This window comes from Peromyscus maniculatus, chromosome 10 (assembly GCF_049852395.1).
Source record: "Peromyscus maniculatus bairdii isolate BWxNUB_F1_BW_parent chromosome 10, HU_Pman_BW_mat_3.1, whole genome shotgun sequence".
Taxonomy (NCBI): domain Eukaryota; kingdom Metazoa; phylum Chordata; class Mammalia; order Rodentia; family Cricetidae; genus Peromyscus; species Peromyscus maniculatus.
This window is the reverse complement of record NC_134861.1, coordinates 24,175,001-24,197,500: the sequence shown is the minus strand read 5'-3', so window position 1 is coordinate 24,197,500 and position 22,500 is coordinate 24,175,001. Positions and strand designations below refer to the sequence as shown.

General features: G+C 38.7%; 1 protein-coding gene across 50 annotated transcripts in view; it reads left to right on the top strand.

Annotated features, from left to right (window-relative positions):
• Ehbp1 (EH domain binding protein 1) overlaps nt 1-22,500 on the top strand; it is a 342,848-nt gene that overhangs the window by 275,723 nt on the left and 44,625 nt on the right. For 12 of the 50 annotated variants that reach the window (XM_076546077.1, XM_076546086.1, XM_042285564.2 and 9 more), the window contains 5 exons: nt 9,324-9,471; nt 15,613-15,720; nt 19,382-19,506; nt 21,712-21,850; nt 22,006-22,112. In XM_076546077.1, the coding sequence (XP_076402192.1) occupies nt 9,324-9,471; nt 15,613-15,720; nt 19,382-19,506; nt 21,712-21,850; nt 22,006-22,112 (627 nt within the window). The remainder of the gene's footprint in view (nt 1-9,323; nt 9,472-15,612; nt 15,721-19,381; nt 19,507-21,711; nt 21,851-22,005; nt 22,113-22,500) is intronic. The other 38 variants (XM_076546096.1, XM_076546104.1, XM_076546106.1 and 35 more) reach the window with 7 other exon arrangements.

Genomic DNA, 22,500 nt, shown 5'->3' with positions numbered 1-22,500 from the left:
AAGAGTATAAAAGAGTAATATTGTCCTTTGTTAGACACACACATGTCATACTTCTGAGGAGCCAAGGCTTACTTATCTTCATGCGGCCACAGGGCAGTTTTGCAGAATACTTTAGCACAAATACCTATGGTTTACTTTGACGTTACATTTTTTGTTGGTTTCTCTACTTTAAATACTTGAACTGTTAGACCTTTTACTTTTTTGCTGAGAAAGATGTATTTGTACCAGATTAGAAAAGCTAAACTGTTTCTTTACATTGAATAATCAGCCTGTCATGACAAATCTATCTCCTTCTGCATGAGTAGGTGCCAGCCTGACTGGCTTCTTTTAGGCTCACACTGGGTTTTAAGCTAGATCCATGTGCTTGACTGGCAGTGCATTTGTTGGGCCAGATCTAAGGAGCCAGAGAGCGTTCAGCTCCTTTTTGCCTACAAAAGAGCAGCCAGACAAGCAGCAAGAGGCCTTGGATATAGCACAAGGTGATACTTACTCAGCCATTCTTCTCTTTTCCTTATAATTTTTTTAAACTAAGAAGTTATCAGTTTCACAGAGAAAAGAGGAATTAAATTATCAAAGGGCCCTCTTTTTGGAGGCCCAAACTATTTCCATTAGTTCTGCTAATGCAGTTTGAAGTTTTCAAAAACACAACATAATTGCTTTTATAATCCTAAAATAATTATTTTTTAGAGAAAGATAGTAGCTACTAGGAATTCTTAAATATTAGTTAAATAAGTGAAACAAAATAATTACTGATTGAGAATATAAAACATTCTGTCCCAGCTTGCTTCCAGAGATAGTTAAAGGAAAGGCCCTCTTAGTACTGTTAATTTAATCATGCTCTTTTATGTGTAGAATTCTCCATTTGTGTATGCCGTGTTATAATGCTCAGCAAAACAGGTGCTACAGCTAAAAATAATAATGTATATCTTGAAAGGAGGATCATGAAAAAACTAGAGTGTGATATTTTCAATTTCATGAGTTGACTATTAATGAAATCTACGTTCTTGAAATACATGTGTTTTTTCCTGTATATATTTTTCCTTTTATATTTCCTATTCCTATTTAAAAAAAAAAAAAACTAAATCTCAAACTTAAATTTATGTTCTTTTACTATTTTGCCCTTACTATTTTGCCTATGTGTATGAAACAAATCCAAAATTTAATGGTTACTACAAAAATAAATGTAATCCCCGAGGTTGATCAAAGATTTAATCTGACCAGATGGAGCAAACTTGAGAACGATTCTGACTTTCCCCTCTGTTTTGCAACAAGAAAGGCTGATTTTTTTTTCTTTCTTCTTTTGTTAGAGAATCAGAGATCAGACCATCCCCAGAGAATGAGCAGGTGTGGTCATTTAAAGCATGTCTGCTTATATTATAAACCAGCATAAGCAAAGTTTGAAATGAACTGAAAAGATCTGCTAAACAGTTTTAATGTTTCACCCTAAATCCTATTTATTCAGTCAAGAGCTGACCAGGTTGGCAGTACAACATCTAGTGGTCTACCCAGACCTCTAAAGTCCTGGTAATTTGTTTATTCTGTTTTCTGTAGAAGGTGAATAGGTGAGCTTTGATAATCCTTGCCTCTGGACAAGCATGGAATTTTTTTTTTTTTTTTTTTGTCCGTACTTGGTGCTAATAAGAGAGCTTAGCTTCCTGTCTGTTGATGAAAAGATGACAATCAAGTTCTTTTTCTTAGTTTCTTATAAAATTGGGGAATTCTAAGGACCATTTTGAGAGGCACTAAATAAAATTTTTTATGTCAAAAACTTATTTAGTTTAATTAAAGTCCAGTTACTAAAACTGTAGGAAACACTAGAGCCAACACAAGAAAGAAATTCAGATTTTGGGTTTTGTAAGTGGGGTAAGGGGAGTTGTTCAGTTGTAAAAGTTTTTACGGGGTAAGGATACAAATATTGTCTGATATCTTTTTTAAAGCTTTTTTTTTTTTCGTGAAAATATAATAGATGCACGTTTCTTAAGCAGAAGGACTTTTTTCAAGTGACTGAATGGAACTATTTCCTGTTGTAAAGACACCCTTGGTGGGTAATGACCTCAGAAACTACACTGACAGTTTCTCATGTTCTAATTCACCTTTGCAAATCCATGGCACATTTTTGGCCTAAAGTAATGTCACTCTGTGACATTTACGGCCAGAATAAAAAGGACCCCCCATAGCAGCCATTTTTATTTGATTCTTAAGATCCGAAGGCGGCTGAAAGAACAATTGAATAAAGTTGAGGGCTGGGGAGGCTTGATTTTCTTGCTCTCTGTGAAATGAAACTAGTCTTTTTCTCCTTCCCTTTAAGAGCAGAGTCTGCTAGGGGGTTGTCGCCGTGTCAGAGCTGCTGGGGTGCCACTGCTGATCACTTTAATTACTACAGCTAAGGAGGATAAAATTAAAAGTAGCGCCATTGAAGCAGTGGAAGAAAGCTTGCCTAGATGTCGGTGAACTGTGAAATATAAAAATTGCATACCAATACATTTTTATGGGAAGGAAACAAGGAATTACATTACTATTCTAGAAGAGTTTGTCCGTAACTCGTCAAGTTTTACTAGTGCCTCCTCCCTCTGTAGCAGGTCACAGACCATTTCAGCACGGCAAGGAAAACGGCATGCTGAGGCCTCGAGACATGCAGGGAAAGGCTGGGTATTTTTGCGTTAGTGTCCAAAGTGATTAGCTCTGACCCAGCTTCTGTGTGCTAGTTTCTGTGTGATAGTACTGAAGTGCAGGCTCGTTGGCCTCACCTCTCTCCTGGGGGTTTCTAATTCAAGATTGGGACCCAGGTTTTAAAGGAATATAAACAAATTAGTTTGCCTCCCCTGTCTTCCTGAGTACCACAAAGAGAAACTTGAACTGGAAACTTGAACTTGGAAAGAACAAAAAATATCACAATAATAATGGGGTCTCTGAAAAATGCTAGAAGTATGTATTATGTAATCCATTGTATAGATCATTGCTTTGAAATTTCAAGATGACACTAAATTTATTTCTTACTATGGCAGTTGTAATGTGTATGATGTTAAGCAGTGTATTTAAGTGAGATTGTTTCTATCAGCCAAGATGTCGGTAACTATCACACAGCACTGTGAAGAGCAGAGACAGAACATACAGTGTATAAAAACACGCTAGCATTTCCTCAGAAGGTCGTTGTAATGATACTGATGGGAAGGGAGGCCTCCCAAAATAAGCTCCCATCAGACTTGACCTGTAGTGCATTCGTTTTAGAAAGGCAAGATAGACCTCTTAAGTCGTTCTAACTCTGTAGAAAAAGGCAAATGTCTTAGAAACAGTACCTGACTCATTCAGCTTACTTAGGTTTATGTAGTGAGAAGTCAATGGAAGGTAGACTTGCCATGTGCCCAGCTTCCCTCTAATGATGGCGGCCCCCTAACCTGGTGTGCCCTTGCACCTCAGAGAGAGACCTTTTCACAAGTGAACTGATGCTTTACTCATGACAGCAGGTTAGTCCTTGTCTTGTTTCATATGTAGACTGGTCAAAAAAGATAACAAAAACACATTTCTGTGCTTAAATATAGGCAAAACATCATCACAAATATTACCAACATGCTTGAATAGTTTGCACTAAAATGCTTTACTAAATTAATACAGTGGTTATTGACTCTATGCTCTGGTCATGTTGTCTTTGGACATGAACAGTATAGCCACTTTTAGTAAATATGATAAAAATTCACAGATTTTGTTGCCATCTATTATTTAAATATTGCTAAACAAACTGTGTGTTTCTGGGAATTGAATGCAAGATCTCATGCATGTGAAGTAAACATTCAATAACTGAGCTGTAGCTCCGACTCCCAAGATCTGACTTTTAGTGGAATCTACATATAAATGAAATAGTTTTACTTAGAATGAATCTCTCATCATGAAGAAACTGAAAATTTAGGACTACCAATTAAACTGATATTGTTTATGCAATCAATTGATATAATTGCAAGTTTTTCCTTCATGGCTTTTTGTGAGGATGGGGAGCCATGGTGCTAGGGATTGAACCTAGAGCTTTTCACAGACAGACAAATGCTCTACCACTGAGCTCCATTCCCATGACTTTTTAACAATTATCTTTTATTTTCTCAGTTGGTTCTTTAGGGTGAGAAAACAAACAATACAGATATGCCATCCCACTAGAGAGCTGTGGGCCCAAGCAAAATTGTCTCTGTGGTATAAGGACATTAGTAGAAAAGTAAATTAAGGCAATCTGATAGGGAACTAGAATTCTGTCAATCAGGCTCAAGATTTTGCGCTGTGTCTATAAACTTTGTTTACTGTAGGGTTTTATGAGTTGTAACCTGCCCTTGCAGTCTGTTAATGAGGCTAAATCTTGCTACTTGAGAATTGAATTACAGCACACCTCTGGGCTAATGGTTATAAACAGAAAGTCCCATTAGGGCTGCATTCTGATTTGTTCATTTGCATTTTTCTATTGTGTAGAGAACAATGATGGGTAAATAAGTACAAACAAACAATTTACATGGAAATTGATAAAGTGTGGTGATTAGTGTTTAGAGTTGTTTTTATTAATGATTGCCTACTTTAAGTCATACTCTCAGTGAGCTCTCAGCAACATTTGGGAGTTTTAGCTTGTGAGAAAAAAGTAGGTTTCCATTTTGTTCTTGGAAAGGTAGAATCATTTAACTCAGTTAAAATGACCAAAGACTGCTTCATCTTAGTCTGAATCATCATACCCTAGCGCTGTAAGAAGTTATTATTCATGTAATGAAATTGGCTTAAATCTTGTTGCCTGCAGCATATTAAATCATGGTGTTTATTAATGTTCCCACTCTCTTCAAGTTTGAAGGGTACAGGGTTAGTGAAGGCTCAGCTTTCTTAGCTGGTCATTATACTTGATCTTTGGGGGTTTGTTTTGGTTTTTCTTTTTTTTTTTTTAAATATTGTATTTGTGTATTGGTTTGGGATTGGGAGCTAGTTCCTGCACATGCCACAGCATGCCTGTGAGGTCAGAGGGCACTAGTCAGAAAGGAGCGTTCTTCCCACCTTGTGGGTTCCAAGGATCCAGCTCAAGGGTCTTTAACCACTGAGCCATCTCACCTGCCTCTTGATTCTGGTGTTGGTTGGTTGGTTTTTTTAGACCAGTTATCCTATAGCCCAGGCTAGCCTAGAATTTACGTTAACTAAGGCTGCCCTTTAATTCCTGATTCTCTTGCCTCCATCTCCAAAACTCTGGGATTATAGATGTGTGCTACCACATCTGTTTTTAACTTGACATTTTGCGGATCAAATAATTTAATAGTTAAGAGCAAGCGCTGTGGAGTCAAACAGACATGGGTTGAACTATTGGATGTTTTATTTGTGTGGCAATGGGATTTGAAGCCTGGTATCATTAGTTAAAAAGGGTGGGGTATAAGAATTAAATGGAATAATGAATATAAAATACAGCTTTCACTTAGCACATGAAAGCTCAGGAAATATCAGTAATCATCACTAAAATATCATCAAGCCTTATCTTCCTTTATTCATAGTGTATATTCAGAGTTCAGACAGACTGATAACAAGTGAAAGGTTTTTGTATATTATTTTTATGTCTTCATGCTTACGCTGCATGCTGTAGATTCCGCTGCTTACAAATGAGCTTGTTTCCAAAGGCTAAGAAAATTTCTCTTGAATGTTAGACCTCTCTTTTGCTTGTTCACTGTCCTACCCCAAGAAGTTACCATCTCATCTCCCTCCTTCTCTTCTACAGTTCTTATGTTAAAATAACACGTATTACAAGGATAGTTTGTTTGCATTATAGAAAATTAAAATAAAACGACCACTTTTGAATCAGAGTCTTGCTATGTAACCCAGGCTCACCTCAGACTCAAAATCCTCCTTTCTCTGCCTCCAAGTGCTTCAGCTATAGCTGTAAGCATCCTCAAGTAGCTACATTACACATATGGAGCCCAGAAGTCTCCACCATTACAATTTTGTATATTCTCAACAACTCTCGCTCCCTGTGTGTGTATGTGTGCGCGCGCACGCTTGAGCTCAAACTTGTGAAAACGTTCCCACATTCCTTGTCAGTCCTGCCTTTTCTCTGTGAACAGTGGGATCAGACTTAACATTTCTCTGAATCATGAACAGTCTCTCCCTTGCCGTGTCCGAGATAATGTGTAATTCTGTGTTTGTGGAGGTTGGTTTGGGGGCTGCTTTCTTGCTGTGTTATTTGTTTTGTTTCTCTGTCCCCTGTGTTTATGGATAAAATGGAAGTTATAGAAGCTTGGTGGGTTCACTTTAATACTTGGGATAGAGTATTATATGTGTACACAGTCATATCAAAACACGCATGGTGTGTGGTTGACCCAGTGTTAATGACAGTAAGACCAACCTCTGGATTAAAGGTTTCTAATTTTTATTTACATATGGTCTCTCTGTGTGTCTTCTTATTGTGCTCACAGATTTTGTGAGTTATGATACTGTAAGTTCTACATCATATTGAAGTACAGTTTTCATTCATTCATGTGTGACTTCACTGATTCAGTTCATTGTGCTCTATGTTCTTTTTGATAGTTGGAAGTGTGTCAGTCTGCCTACCTAGAATTTCAGAGTATGTCCCTAGGCCTACCTGACACACCTAATAATCTACTCTTACTAATTTGATGATGCCAAAATCTCTTGATTTTTAGCTACCTCAAAAAAAATTTTTAAAGAAATATGCAGATTTGAGTTCCACCTCTCTGGTGTCTGCCTTGTCCACCAAGCCTGACTGCCCCTTCTAAATTTTCTGACTAACTTCCAACGTTCACTGTCATAGGTTGTTTTTGTTTGTTTGTTTTTGAGACAGGGTCTCTCCATATAGCCCTGGCTGTCCTGGAACTCTATGTAGACCAGGCTGGCCTTGAACTCACAGAAATCCGCCTGCCTTGCCTTGAGTGCTGGGTTTAAAGGTGAGCATACTATGCCCAGCTGTGTGTTTTGTTTTTTGTTTTTTCTTGAAAGCCTCTTCTACTTTGATGTTCATGATCGATTGGTGGTCTTGTTCTCTTCTTCCTCTGCACCCCCCTTACATAAATACAAATATTCTCCAGTTTTAGTCGGTAGCCTCCTTACTTCTCAGGCTTCTATGTATCCATCCATCAACACTGTAGCCCTGGCTTTACGTAGCCTCAGACTCTGTTAAAACCTTTGCTTGGGGGCTGGAGAGATGGCTCAGTGGTTAAGAGCACTGGCTGCTCTTCCAGAGGTCCTGGGTTCAATTCCCAGCACCCACATGGTGGCTCACAACCATCTGTAATAGGATATGATACCCTCTTCTGATGTGCAGGTATACATGCAGAGCACTCATACATAAAATATAAATAAATAAATATTTTAAAAAAAAAACCCTTTGCTTGGATGCCCCTTTACATCTTCAAACCCACGCTGTCTAACCCCAAACATTATGGTTTCTTTTAGTTTTCTATTTTTATTATAAGTCCATAGTTGTAGTACCTTCTGAATCCACATCTCTAACCAAAAATTGCCACAGAAATCAATCCTGTCTCAAGTATGTTTCTTGCATTTCTCTTTTCTGTTCCTCTTAGTACTTCCTCTTCCTGAATGTTACTGTGACTTCATTGGGCTGTTCATAAGCCTGCTAATTCATGTCTTTCTGGTTCTTCTGTGTTGATCTGTATTATGCACTACTGCTAGATTAGTCTTTCATTCCCCTAAACTTAAAAAAAAAAAAAGCATATGAAAACAAACAACATAAAAAAACCAATCTACCAAACCACTTTCAGTGGTCCCACTGCTTTAGTGTATTTCCCTTCCACATGCTTTCTTGTCCTTATTACTGTGTGGTTCTGACCTCCTGTTCCACATGCTTTCTTGTCTGTATGACTGTGTGGTTCTGACCTCCTGTTCCACATGCTTTCTTGTCTGTATGCCTGTGGTTCTGACCTCCTGTTCCACATGCTTTCTTGTCTGTATGCCTGTGTGGTTCTGACCTCCTGTTCCACATGCTTTCTTGTCTGTATGCCTGTGTGGTTCTGACCTCCTGTTCCACATGCTTTCTTGTCCTTATTACTGTGTGGTTCTGACTTCCTGTTCCATGTGCTTTCTTGTCTGTATGCCTGTGTGGTTCTGACCTCCTGTTCCACATGCTTTCTTGTCTGTATGCCTGTGGTTCTGACCTCCTGTTCCACATGCTTTATTGTCCTTATTACTGTGTGGTTCTGACTTCCTGTTCCATGTGCTTTCTTGTCTGTATGCCTGTGGTTCTGACCTCCTGTTCCACATGCTTTCTTGTCTGTATGCCTGTGGTTCTGACCTCCTGTTCCACATACTTTCTTGTCCTTATGACTGTGTGGTTCTGACTTCCTGTTCCACATGCTTTCTTGTCTGTATGACTGTGGTTCTGACCTCCTATTCTCACGTACAACAATCGCCATAACCAGACAACAATAATCTGTCAATTCCAGATTCCACTCATTCTGCAGGTGTGATGCAAAAGCTATAATGCCTTTTGTCTGCCCCTAGCCAAATATACTGTTTCTAAGTTATAGTGAAGCATTACTTTAAAAATATTTACATGTGTGTCTTTTGTTTTTGGTTTTTTTCTGTTGCTACATAAAATGCTCTGACAGAAGCCACTCAAAGGAGAAAGAATTTATTTCAGTTCACTGTTCCAGTATAGTTCATCGTGGTGGGAAAATCCAGGCAACGGGAGCCGACAGTAGTGGGTTTGTTGTAGGTCTGAGTAATTTTAAATTCAAAAGCTTTAGACTTTGTTGTTGTTGTTTTCCTTATTGTGCATCTCGGAGGAGATGCAGTGGAAAAGAATTTCATATCACCATTATGTTGTCGTTGGCAGTTTTGAAGTTGGAACTGTTCACTGGTCTGCTATCTTCACTCTTACTCTATGGAAAAAATACCATTCCTCTATTCGACCGATATTGTGTAGCTGTATTTTAAAGTATCAATGTGTCTTTTAGATAGTGCTCAGTATCTTTATTAGAAAATAGCAAGTTAAGTATTATTCCTGAAAAATAAACTATTAATTAAAATTCTTCTGATTAGTGTGACTTTCTTCTCTAAGTCTGTTCTTGTATTACTGATTTCTGCCTTTTCTTTAATAGCATGTATTGCCAAACATTCTTTAATTTAAATTTATGATGGACATTTTAATACAATGATTTGTAAATGTTTTAAGGAGATGGTGCTGAGGTGTCTTTAAAAATGGTGTGACATCCAGCTGATGCAGAGCATCCTGTTTATAATGTGGGCCAAGCACCATGCTGTACCCAGCTCCTATCACGATGATCAGATTGAAAATGAAATTGCATTTCTGTCAATTACTGAGCTGGCAACTGTTCAATATATCTTAGCAGCAAGATGAAGAGAGACGTCGGCAGCTGAGAGAGAGAGCTCGTCAGCTAATAGCAGAGGCTCGATGCGGAGTGAAGATGTCAGAACTTCCCAGCTATGGTGAAATGGCCGCAGAAAAGTTGAAAGAAAGGTCAAAGGCATCTGGAGGTGAGCTAAAGAATCTTGTAGCATACTCTACAGAGAACCCAGAAATCCTCCCTGGACCTTTTAGGACTTTTTACTTCAAAATGTTACATCAAAACCATAAACTTTCTAGCCTATTGATACTTTTTTTTTTAAGCTAAAGGAAGTATAGTAAATCGGAAGAGAACTGTTATTATTTCCAAGCCAGCTTTTTGCCTTAATTTCTAATGTAAGCATCATTCTTTAGCTTGGACATGGGGGCACAAGCCAGTAATCCTGGCGCTTAGCATGCTGAGGCAGGGGTGATTTCAAGCTTGGGGCTGGCCAAGACCCTGTCTCAAAATCAAAAAAGGAGAAGAAAAAGGAGAGGGGAAGAGAGAGAGGAGGAAGAGGAGATGATACTTTTTAGCAGAAACGTCGTACAGAATTTGGTTTATGATACCCCTTGATGCCTCACTGTTAGAAGAGTAGATGAAATGCAGTCACATCCTTCATGTCTAGAATATGGGACTTGCTAGTGGTGAGCTTTTCCATGGGAAACTTTGCTTGGCTTATACTGGAGATTGAACCCAGGGTCTTATGCACGCTAAGTGTGCATTTGGACGTCACCCGCTCCAGGAATTTCCTTTTGAATAAGATCATTACTTGATATTTCTGTGCTGTGAGACGGCTCAGCTGGTGAAATCACTTTCCACCACCATGCCTACCATCCTGTTTAATCCTTGCAGCATAGGTAGCTTAAGGAAAGACTCCGTTCCTATACTTTGTCCTATGACCTCCACATGTGGGCTGTGGTACAGTCACCCCCCTCCCTGCACACAGCCAGGTGTGCTGGTGTAGACTTGTAACCCCAGCATTGGGAGGTAAAGCTAAGAGCATCAGGCCTAGGCCACATGAGACTCTTAGAGCCCAATGTGTGAGAATTGTTACAGTGCTCTATATCTGTTTCCTTTAGGTCATTTCTGTTGCTCTTACTCTGAGAGGGTCATCTTCAGTATTTGCAGATTACTCAGAGCTTAATGTTGAGACAAGGACCATATAAATAAAAAGAATTTTAATTTTTCCTCTCAGTATTTAGTTTGGTCATCCTTAATTTGGAACTGCACTTTTGCTGGGAGTATATTCAAGAGGGCTATGAACTTTTTATTTCAAAGAGTCATAACCTATTTATCTAATAAAACATTTCAGGTACTTGTCCTTAGTTCATCTTAGAATATTATTATTACCCTGAAGATTAGGCAAATCAGGACTTGAATAAAAACCTTAGCAAGATGAAACAAAGAAAGCTCTCTCCAGTTCAGTAGGAAGTTTCTTCAAAGGAAACAAAAAGTTATTGCTTTGATTTTTAATTGATTCCTTAGAGTAAAAGCTTACTGTTGTAAGATGACAATGTCAAGGAGGCCAGGAATAAAGTTGTAGTTAATGTCGTTAATGGCATAGCGTGTGTTGGCTGGCTACACAGTTGGTGCTCTCTATGATACAAGCCAAGTTGAGGCCTTCAGATGTAGTTTAGTGGTAGAGTATTTGCCTACCACGAATCAGGCCCTAGGTTCAGTCATTGTTACTGGCACACACATCCAAAATAAGTAAAATAATTTGCCCAAGGCTGTAGACCCTCTCCTCAGATGAAATATTAAAAAAAATATATATATATACAGCCCCAGTTGCAAGTGTATATCAAGACTAGACTAGACCAAGAAACCTTTTCAGTATTATAGCCCATGACTGGAGTGCTGTGGGATGTTCAGTATCTTAAATGTGTTGCTCTGATTGGTTAATAATAAAATACTGATTGGCCAGTAGCCAGGCAGGAAATATAGGCGGGACAAGGAGAGAAGAGAATCCTGGGAACAGGAAGGCTGAGTCAGGAGACGCTGCCAGCCACCAAGATGAGAAGCAGATGTTAAGATACCGGTAAGCCACGAGCCATGTGGCAACTTATAGACTAACAGAAAGGGGTTGATTTAAGATATAAGAACAGTTAGCAAGAAGCCTACCACAGTTATACAGTTTATAAGAAATATAAGTCTCGGTGTATTTACTTGGTTGGGTCTGAGCGGCTCATGGACTGGTGGGTGAGAGAGATTTGTCCTGACCATGGGCCAGGCAGGACCAGGAAAACTCTAGCTACACTGGAGCTCTTCTTACAGTGGGGGAAGCAAAGACCTGGATTTGACATCATTTAACAGGCAAAGTAAATACAGTGAAGAAAGTAAAAGAAAGAGTGGGAGCCAAAGCTGATGCCATTCAGTGGCACACCCGAACTTTCCATACACCTGTCCTTACCCTGTCTTCCCTACTGGGTCCGTCTGCTAGTCTCCATTCTGTATGAAAATGCCGTGGGTGAGAAATCGTACTTGCCAGTGCCTGTCTGGCTTCTTTCACTTAACATACTGATCCCATTTCCATTCTTGTTTTTATGGTTCTATTCTCTTCTGTTGACTGCATGAACACTTTCTTTAACAGTTCGTGGATGGACACCATGAGCCTATAACTTGGCAGTTTGTGAGTATGACCACAAAAAACATGCCAGCGCAGATGAAAAAACAGAAAGCTAAGGTTGACCTAAGGCAAGTAGAGCAGGCCTATTCTCTGTCCTCAGATGAGTCTTGGTCTGTATCCATAAAGGAGCAGGCATGAGACTGTCTTCCCCAACCTCAGCACCCTGCACTGATCACATGTCTAAACTATAATGATCAAGGCTGTGAGTTGTAGAGAGACCTTTAGGAAAGGCAGAGTAAAAGTCTTCCTGAAATTCAAACATACATACATACATATATACATACACACACATACATACATACACATATACATACATATGCACCTGCCTGTCTAGCATCTCCAGCCACTTGTTTAAGCCAGAATTCAGCAAACTTCTTAATGTGGGCCAGAGTAAATGATTTACTCTTACAGACTGCCTGATCTCTACCACAGCTGCTCGGCTCAGCCTTTGTAGTCTGAAAGCAGCTTTGAATTATATTTGAATGAGTAGACACAGCTTTATCTGCCCCTCCAAAGCAGTGGGATGAGTTCAGTCCCTGTCTAGGAGTTTGCTAACCCTTAGGCAGCTTATCCAAAGTTCATATGGATTCATAGGAATCCAGTCCTCATGATAACTTGGGATAGTATGTGATGCATTGGGACAAAATAAAGTCTTAAAGATTTTCAATGATTTTTATTTTCATCTTCTATTAGGACTATAATATTTGTATTGCATTTCTTATCTTTTGTTTGGTCTCTGTAGAATTCTGAAAGTTCTGAATTTCATGGAGACCTTAGTTGAGAATATTTTTTTTAAGGGGGTAAGTGAGAAACTTCTTTCTGAATCTTTTATTTTTCCGAACATATTTTTAGTGATGGCCTAGGATTCTTTCCTTGGCATTGTAGACCATCCTTTTATCACCAGGTATCCTGGTTTCCATTCACCTACTAAAAAAGAATGTGAAATTGGCAGTATTGCTGTGCTATAGTGGTACACACTGTCAGAGCTTTATTTAGCTCACAGGATTGTGCAGTGTCAGCCAGCACATATCTTCACATTCTATTGTGTAGTTGATATCTCATTTCCCTACACATGTAAACACAGAATACAGCCCATACTTGTCTCTTCCATTTATATACAGGATCTCTGCTTTTGGTTCTACTCACCTACTAGATTTTCCATGGTTAGCCATGAAGACTATATTGATTGATGTGTGTGTAGATACATGGATATAGATGTAGTGTCTTTCAATACATAAATGCATGTGTGCATATGCATACATACAAACATGTACTTGAGTTCTGTTACAATGCATTTAAAGTATTCCCACAGGTCAGGAAAGATGCTGTATTAACTGCTGAAAAGAATTTAACGTTCATATCAAAACTGGTTAGTGACTGGCAAGTAAAATCTCATTCATAGGATGAGCTGATGGATCAGTTTTTATTTTTGTCTTCCCAAACAGTAATCATTTTATGTTAAGTCTAGCAATACTAATTTAATCCATCTAGATTATTGGTGAGTGGTAGTATAAATGGAGGTTTCATTTTTTTTTTTCTGGAAAGAACACATATGGCACCTGTTTAACATGACCCAGGACTTGACAACTTACAGATACCCATATCCATCCACATTTCTGCTCTTCCCCACTTTCCACAGCAAAACCATTGTTTGCGGTCGATGAAAGTGCTTGCCTTGCTTCTCACTCCTTCCCCATACCCCAGTGTCCAGTCAGTTTCAAATCTTACACCTTTTTTAAGTTAGGCTCTCTATACTGCTTCTTCAGGTCAAAACAGTTCCCAACCTAGATTTCTCACCTCCAGCTTTTCTGTTCTCTAGTACAACAGCTAGGTCAACAGTTTGGCATGAGTGATGCTGTTGTCTGCACGAATAGCATCCTCTGTCCCCGGGTCGTTACAATGCTGTTTCTTTCCCATGAAGATAGGAAAGTGTAATGGAGAACAGTATTGGAGGTGTCTGTCATACTGAAGCTGTCTAACACAGCGAGGGCCTCGGGGGCTGCTGCTGCTCATGAACTACACACACTTCACAGTTATAATCAGATAGGTGCCTGCGAAGTACATACTCTGGTTGAGCTCCACCGTCTCTCCATTTCCACCACCTAACGTTTCAGCTGCCCGTTGCGGCCTCGGGGCTGACTCCAGTTGTACCCTTCAAGCCTTACCTCTGTTCTTTCCCTTTAGTGTGCCCGAGCAACTGGACAGAACAGAGCCTCCTTCGACTTTCATACCTGTAAGGCCTTCCCCTCAGTTGGCCTCACTTAAAAGTTCCTACCTCCACGAAAGAAATCCTGGTGTCACTGGCAAAGAGTAACCTTTTTATCTTTGGAGTTGCTCTGTGCCTTCTTTTTTACCCCATAACCCTGATCTTACATGGTATTAAAATCACTTCAATATGATTATAATATTAAATTAAATTAAAAACTTACCCCTCAATATCTAGCATAGTGTTTTGCAAGTTACATAACAGAACACTATAGACCAGTGGATCTCAACATTCCTAATGCTGCAACCCTTTAATATAATTCCTCATGTTGTGGTGACCCCAACCATTAAATTATTTTAATTTCTACTTCATAACTGTAATTTTGCCACTGTTATGAATCGTAATGTAAATATCTGCTATGCAGGATATCTGATATGTGATCTCCCAGGATGAGAACCACTAATGTAGTTTTGTTTGTTTGTTTGTTTGTTTCTTTTTGGAGTAAAAGAATGAATGTTGAATTTTATGCTTTGATTCTAGATTAATTGTGGTAGTAATAATCAATAGTGACTGATTGACAGCAGCCACGTATAACTAGCTCTCCTGAAATCATTAATAGTTAATGTCTCTGGCACAGATTACTTCAGAAAAGTGTTTGACTACCTTTTTAACACTTGGAAGTATTTGCTAATTCATTTGCTGAGCTACAGAATTATTTGGAGAAGTTTTGAGGACCGTGAAGTGAAGGTGTTCACCTTCGGAAAACGAATGGAATAGCTGTGCTGGGCGTAGTTGATGAGAAAAGAACTCTCAGCGACCCTGCTTAGGTGATACAGCCACATATGTCATTCTTGAGCTGCTGCTCCCAGCAGCGGTTCTGTGTCCACGTCCCCTCCTGCCAGGAGGAGGCACTTCCCAGTCTTTTTGGTCTTCGTTGTTTTTTTCTTCTAACTGGCTCATACAGTGGATGGGAAGTCTGTTAAGTGGTAACTTATTAGCATTCTTGGTAGCTGATTGGAAAGCCAAAAATCAAAAATGTGCTTATGCATTTTTAAATTATCTAATACATGATAAAAAAAAATGAAACTCAGAGTTTTGGGTGTTTTTTCACAAAATCAACTTTATTTTCATATGCTATTGTATTAGAGATTATTAGTAGATTATACAGTAAAACACAAGGACTTAATGAGCTCAGTGATTCAGAGACAGTGGGTGGCAAATTGTCAAAACTTGTGCATTTGCTTTGGTGTGATAATTCAGCTTTGACATAAGAGTGTAAAGAATAACTGTTATCCAACAGTGGAAGAGTGACTTAAACTGAGTTCTTGACTTGCTTATCTTTGTCATACTTGAGTTTGAGCATGTCACTGAAATATTAGTTTTTCTTCTTTAGAATTGAGGAAAAAGGGTATAAGATATAAATGATATACTAACACTATTGCTACATGTTCTTACAGATGAAAATGATAATATTGAGATAGATACTAACGAGGACATTCCTGAAGGCTTTGTTGTAGGAGGTGGAGATGAACTTACTAATATAGAAAGTGACCTTGATACTCCCGGTAATTTCAAATTATAAATGTTTTGTGTCCTATTGCATGGCAAGCTTTATCATTATATTTTTATATCTCATCAATAATAATTTATTTTTGTAGTCTCTTTACATCTTATGCCCTCACTGATCATTTAGTCAAATCCACCTGCTATTAATTTGTGTATTATTTTGTTTCCAGTTGAATGTTCAAATAGCTTAATGTTGATACCGTAAATGATGACATAGGTTCCTTTATTACTAATATCACTCTAAGGTTCAGTTCGTAGGCTTTCGGTAAGTGGCTTCCTCACTGCTTCTGTGTTGTGATGTGCTGTTGTGTACCACATGTGGAGTAACTGTGGACTAGTTCAGATCTAAATCTAAAGCCGTAGACCATGCCTACTTAGTTTAGAACTAATCATGGCAGTACTGGGTATGCTGTACATAGGCCAAAGCAGGAGGGGAGTGAGCACGTTCCAGGCCAGCCTAGACTACATAGCAAGTTTGAAGCCAACCTGGGCGTTATTGTGAGATTTTTCTCTCAAAATAGATAGTCTTAATTGTTTTCTTTTGCAAGTTTCTTGCTTACTTTAAACATTATGGCTGTTTTACATAGGCTGGACAATTGATTACAGTAGGACACTTTGAAAACTCCTAGTATAGATGACAATTAGATTAACGTCACATCTTCTATCAAGTCAGTGAGTCACACTGCACTTTGTCTTTGCTCTCCTTTAAACTGTAAAGATGCTGTCTTAGTGTGTGCTCTGAATGCATGGCCTTCAGAAGTCCCAGCAGGTAGCAATCCAGAGTTGCAGGTTCCGAGTGGCTCCAGAGAAGCTTCTCAAGTTGAATTCTTGCAGCAGTGACGATTCTGGCATCCTCTGTAGAGTCTCCCCTAAGTGTCCTGTCCAGCACGGTGTCAGTGGGTGACTGGCCTGCTTTGTTACTTCTCCAGGACACAGCCGTCCAAGGCCTTCTTAACCACAAGGAGCACTTAAGAAGACCCAGGGCCTTTCTCAGTCCCTCCCTCATGACTCAGGATTAAGATATACCATTTCTGTATAGCAGCCAGTGTGCTTGAAATAGTGAAAGAAAATTCTAGTATTTGAGGAAACCATTTTAAATGTTTAGCTCAAAATTAAAACTACCTTTTAGTTCTTTTTTAATAAACCTTTTGTATTTTTATTTTCTTATGTGTATGGGTGCTTGTCTTACAGGTATGTCTGTGTACCATATTATGTGCCTAGTACTTTGGAGGCCAGAAGGAGGCATCGGATCCCCTGGAACTGGAATTACGTCCAGTGCCTTCATGTGGGTGCTTGGAATCGAACCTGGGTTTTCTGTATGAGCAGCCAATGAATGCTCTTAACTGCTAAGCCATCTCTCCAGCTTCTTTCTTAAAAGCAGTAGAACTTATCTTCAGTTTTTCTTTAAGAAAATATTTTTTGTTGCTGTCTGCCTGTCCTCCATTTATAATTACCATAAAAATCTTTCTTAGAAACTGAGTGGGAGATGAGAGAGAGAGGGGAGAGAAGGAAAAGAATGCTCAATAACTGGTTACTGTTGAGGACTTGAAGATTGACTTCTAACTATGGAATTATAAAATTAGTAAAATAAGCAATGTGTATGTCCTTCTAAAGTAGATTAGAAAGATAGGGGAAATTAGCCATTTCTTAGGTAATATGGAGAAATTAGCTATTATAACTTTTGTGGGATATTTTAAAAATCTGGTTAATTTTATTCCTGGCAAGTTTGACTCTTACACTTAGGAAAATTTCTCTCAGAGATGGGGAGATGGTTTATTTAAGAAAGGGCTTGTGATGCAAGCATGGGTCTCTTAAGTACAGATCTCCAACAACCAGGTAAAAAGCCAGATGTGGAGGCCCCGCTATGTAACCGCAGACGGGTCCCTGGAGCTTGCCGGCCAGCCAGGCTAGCCCTCAGGGTGAGTACCAGTTCACTGAGTGAGAGACCCTGTCTCAAAAATATCAGGTGCTCCTGAGGAAGACGTCCAGTGTCAGTGTCTGGCACATGAGTACCTATGCACATATACACAAGCAGATCCCCACCCCCACACACACGCATAAATAAGTAAATAATAAAAACTAAAAATTAAGAAAATTCACTGCTGAAAAGGAAAGCATGTCTCCATCTCCTATTTGGTGTTATTTGAAGATTTTTGGTTTTGTTTTATTTGAGACAGACTCTCACTGTAGCTCAGGCTGGTCTGGATCTCCCTATATTAGCCTAGTCTACCCTGGCACTGGTAATCTGCCTGCTTCAGCCTCCCAGCTGCTAGGATTACAGTGTGACCCAACTTTCTCCACCACCAATACAGTTCTTCAGCATGCCGTAAGTGTAGGCATGTGCAGACACACACTGCGCAATCCATAGCTGTGCTTATGGTAACAAAAAATAGGAATACAAACTGGAATCTGGAAGCACACAGAAAATAGTGTGATTTTTATCCTGCTTCATTTTCTCCAAAATTCCTTTTTTAATATGTATATAAAAGTCATAATGTTTTAATAATAAATTGTTCAATCTTTATCTTGGTTTGACCATAGTTCATCAGATATTGTTTAAAAAAGGAGCCTGGCAGTATAAACTGAAAAATTTGCATGAAAGTAATGATAATGACATTTATTAAGAATATTATAATTAGAAAAGTTATTAATCTTTGTGAAAAATACCATTCTCCAAAAGTTGGCATGTCTTTTACAAAACCATTTTATTAAAAAAAAAAAAAAACACTTTGTGTGAATTTTAAGTAGAAATATTTGTTTCAACTCATTCCTGAACCACTTTATTATTAGAGATTAATGTACTTGGTAAAATAATTTGAAATTGTTCCTTTGAAAAGTTATAGCCATAGTTTGGTTGCTTTCCATTTCAATCTATATTTAATACATTCTGAAATCATGATAATCTTTATTGTATTTCTGCTGTTTAAGTAGAAAGTATTTGCAAACATACACTATTTTGATGCTGGAGATATATATATATATATATATTTAAACACTGGCTTCTGACAGTGTGTATGTTACCGAGATCATGTTAATAACATGTTTCAAGATGATATTGCATGTGTAAATTAACATACTAAAATAATTGAAATGGTAGAATTTAAATTCAAGTGTCAGGGTTTGTTAGTAGCAGTCACCTGTAATCCCAGCACTTAGGAGGCAGAGACAGGAGGATCACTGCAAGTTCAGGCCCAGCCTTTCTATATAGTGAGTTCCAAGCTAGCCAGGAATATAGGGGAAGAGCCAATCTCAAAAAAATAAAGCATCTCTTTAATATCTAGTTTGTTGTTTTATAGTGCATAATGTATATAGTTGTGTGTGTGTGTGTGTGTGTGTGTGTGTGTGTGTGAGAGAGAGAGAGAGAGAGAGAGAGAGAGAGAGAGAGAGAGAGAGAGAGAGAGAGAGAGAGAGATGTATTTCTGTTTTTCAGGTAATGAAGCCATATCTTCATTATCTTTAGGCATGTTGACCATATTTTGAAGGGATTAACCCTAAGGGTAAAATATATAGCAAAAGAGCTCTCCATGTGTCTAGTCTCATGTGTTGTCTTAGTCCCAATGTCTTGAAATTTAATAATATTCTTGTGATGCCACTTAAGATTGGTAGTCTGTGCATCTCAGTCCTCCTATATGTCATTCATGGTATTTGCATGTTTAACAGAACAAAATAGTAAGTTGGTGGACTTGAAGCTGAAGAAGCTCTTAGAAGCCCAGCCACAGGTGGCAAACTCACTGTCCAGTGCTGCCCAGAAAGCGGTGACTGATACCTCGGAGCAAGGAGTAAAGGTAAATCTTCCAACTTAAGAGGTGCCTTAGTAGCTTCACTCCAGAGAGACTGCTATTTATTCTGTCTCAAGCAATTCGAGGTGTACAGAAACTGACCTTGAACTCTGATTTTGCTAAGAGGAATATTGCCGAGAGAATTCTAGCATGGTTTTCTGTCTAAACCTTTTACCCATGCAAATGAGCAATTAGTGTTATTTCTAAGAATCCGTCATACCTGAAGACGGTAATGGGGTTGAATTTAAAGCAGTTGTTTCTATGAGATTTGTGCCATTATGACTCTTCTCTACTGTAGCATTTTAGACAAAGTGGCGTTGTGTGCATGTCATTATTGTTATTACAGGCTCTCTCTAGTGTCCCCACCCAAGCTTCCCACCTCCTTTCCCCACATTCTGTCATTAGCATTTCTCCAGCTTTGGGGACAGCAGTCCTGTGTAACTTTTCACCCACCTGCGGACTGTGGGGATTGCCCTGCTGACTGAAAGGATTTCCTCCCCCTGACAGAGCTGCTTTGAAGCCCCAAAACAATGGCTCTCATTGCTCCCTGTAAGGTCGTGTCTGAAATTGGTGATGAAAGTGTGTGGTGGAGGCAGAAGACTTTTCGTCTCTATCTCTGAATAAAAGGAAGCCTGGATTGGGTCTGGTGTCTTTTTTTTACCCCTTCAATTTAGCTTTCTGCTCTGGATTTAATGCAGAATGAAGCTTGCCTAAGAATAATACAATGGATTGAAAAGGCTAACTGAATTAGTGGGTTTAGAGGAATACATTTGTAAAGTGGCAGAAGTTCCTAGTCATAAAAAGCTTTCTTAAGATGGGATTTACTGGCTAATCATACTGATATTTTAGCATGTTGCCAGCCCTAAAAATATTAGCCATGTTTGTTTATCTTAGTAAAGACTTGAGTTTTAGACTATTGGATAATCATTAAAATAACAGTAAAAAAATCATACTTTAAGAAATTAAAGCCAAAAGTATTTGTAACTTAATTACCTAGTTAAGATATTACAAGATTGATCATAATGATAAATGCAACAGACAACTTTTTTAAAATTACACAATTGTTTTATTTTTATAAGTTAGTCCTCTACATATATGAAACTGGTTTTGTTTTCCAAACAGCTCTTTTGTAGTAATTTCTAAAAGTTATTCCAACAAAACATAGTCTTTAAACAGATTGCATTTGTGTGACTCTCTGTAGTTGAGGTTTTGAAAACGGTGTTTAGAAAGACCGCACAGCGTCCATCTGCTCCCTTGCAGCTTTCAGCATTGATTTGGGTTTTTATTTTTTTAATAAAATGCAGTTTACACATTTATAAATGAGGCATTCTGTGTTTGTGGAAAAGGATAAACTGTTACCTTCCCTGGAGGATTCTGTATCCCAGGCCTCCTTGAGGCTAGAGAATAGGCCATTGGAGGGCTCCCTCATTACTGATTGTCTCAATGCAGAGGAAGGGCAAAGTCTTGGTAGCTTTTGATAACCAGTTTCAGCATTCAGCAGGCTCAGCTATTAGTCATGCATCTTAGCCTTTCCCTATTTACTTTCAAAACACTTAATAAAAATAATAAAAGATTAGGTATAAAATGAAATATTTGTTTGGTACACAGCACCTCGGTATCTGCAGCTTCCACACACTGCGGTGGCTCAGTCTTCTGGGATATTTCTTGTTGATAGAACCATTTGAATTTGTTACCAGTATTAACATAGGAAGCTCCAGAAAAGATAATTGTAGTTTCCTTGGCTGTAAAGGGCTTACTTACAAATCGGGCTTTGGAAAGTTATAGCTGATGAAATTCAGTTCAGTGGGGTAGTGTTATAATCCTGCCTTTTAGCCCTCACCCAGCATTAATGGTTTATCTGAATGGGCATAAAATTGGAGACTATTTCTTCTTGTCCTACAAGTCCGTAGGACTACAAACAGACGGGGCAGAGGAGGTAACATGGCTTCTAATGATGCTTATCATCAGCGGAAGACACAAGGGTCCATAGTATCTGATCCATCAACGTCATCAAGGGTTTAAACCATGTGTCCCAAAGTTTTTGCCGACTGGCCAAAGAATCTGCTGTTGAGCTATTTATAGTACTTTAAAATGCTGCCAGATAGCTCAGAAAAGTCAGCGTTACCTTAAATTGGTAAAGATTACCTCCCTCCCTGGCAATTTGTAATTCCATATTCTGAACTGTTGTGCTCTCTGTTCTTTTGCTTTTAGAATGGCGGGGAAGATCTTCGGACTGAGCGGTTACAAAAAGCACCAGAACGTTTCAGAAATCCTGTTGTGTTCAACAAGGATTCTACAGTCAGGAAAACTCAACTCCAGTCTTTCAGCCAGTATGTTGAGAGTAGACCAGGTAGGAATGCTTTCAGAACTGTCTCGTGGTGTAACAGTGTTCAACTGTAGGTGTATATGTATTAAATAGAGAAATGCTGATAATGTAAAGCCACATTTCAATATATAAATATCAAGCTTTATAATAATTTTACATGCCTCTCCCCTTTTTTTAAGAGATGAAAAGACAGAGATCAATCCAGGAAGATACAAAGAGAGGAAATGCGGAGAAGACAGCGATAACTGAAACTCAGAGGAAGCCATCAGAAGATGAAGTACTTAATGTATATTAATTTTTTGTGTGGTTTCATGATTGCTGATAATTCCAAACTGTATGTGGAAATAGTGCCTTTATTTGTTAAAATGAGATGTTAGGTTTTTTAAGATGTCAATCTCCAGTGCATTCAAAGCAGTGTGAGAGGGGTACGCTGCTGAATTAGTCTGCAGTGTGGTGATAATTGTCAGATAAAAAAAAAATGAATTTTTCAGAGTTCCACAGCCCCAGCTTCCTTGAGACATTTCCATCAGGGCACTTCCCATAAAGAGATTCCAGTATTGATCTACCGGGAGGATTTTAATTATTACAATAGCAGATACCGCAGGGCTGCAGTCAGAGGGAGAAGTCACATGAGACCCGCTAGAATTTCTCAGCCAACCCATTTTGTTGGCTTG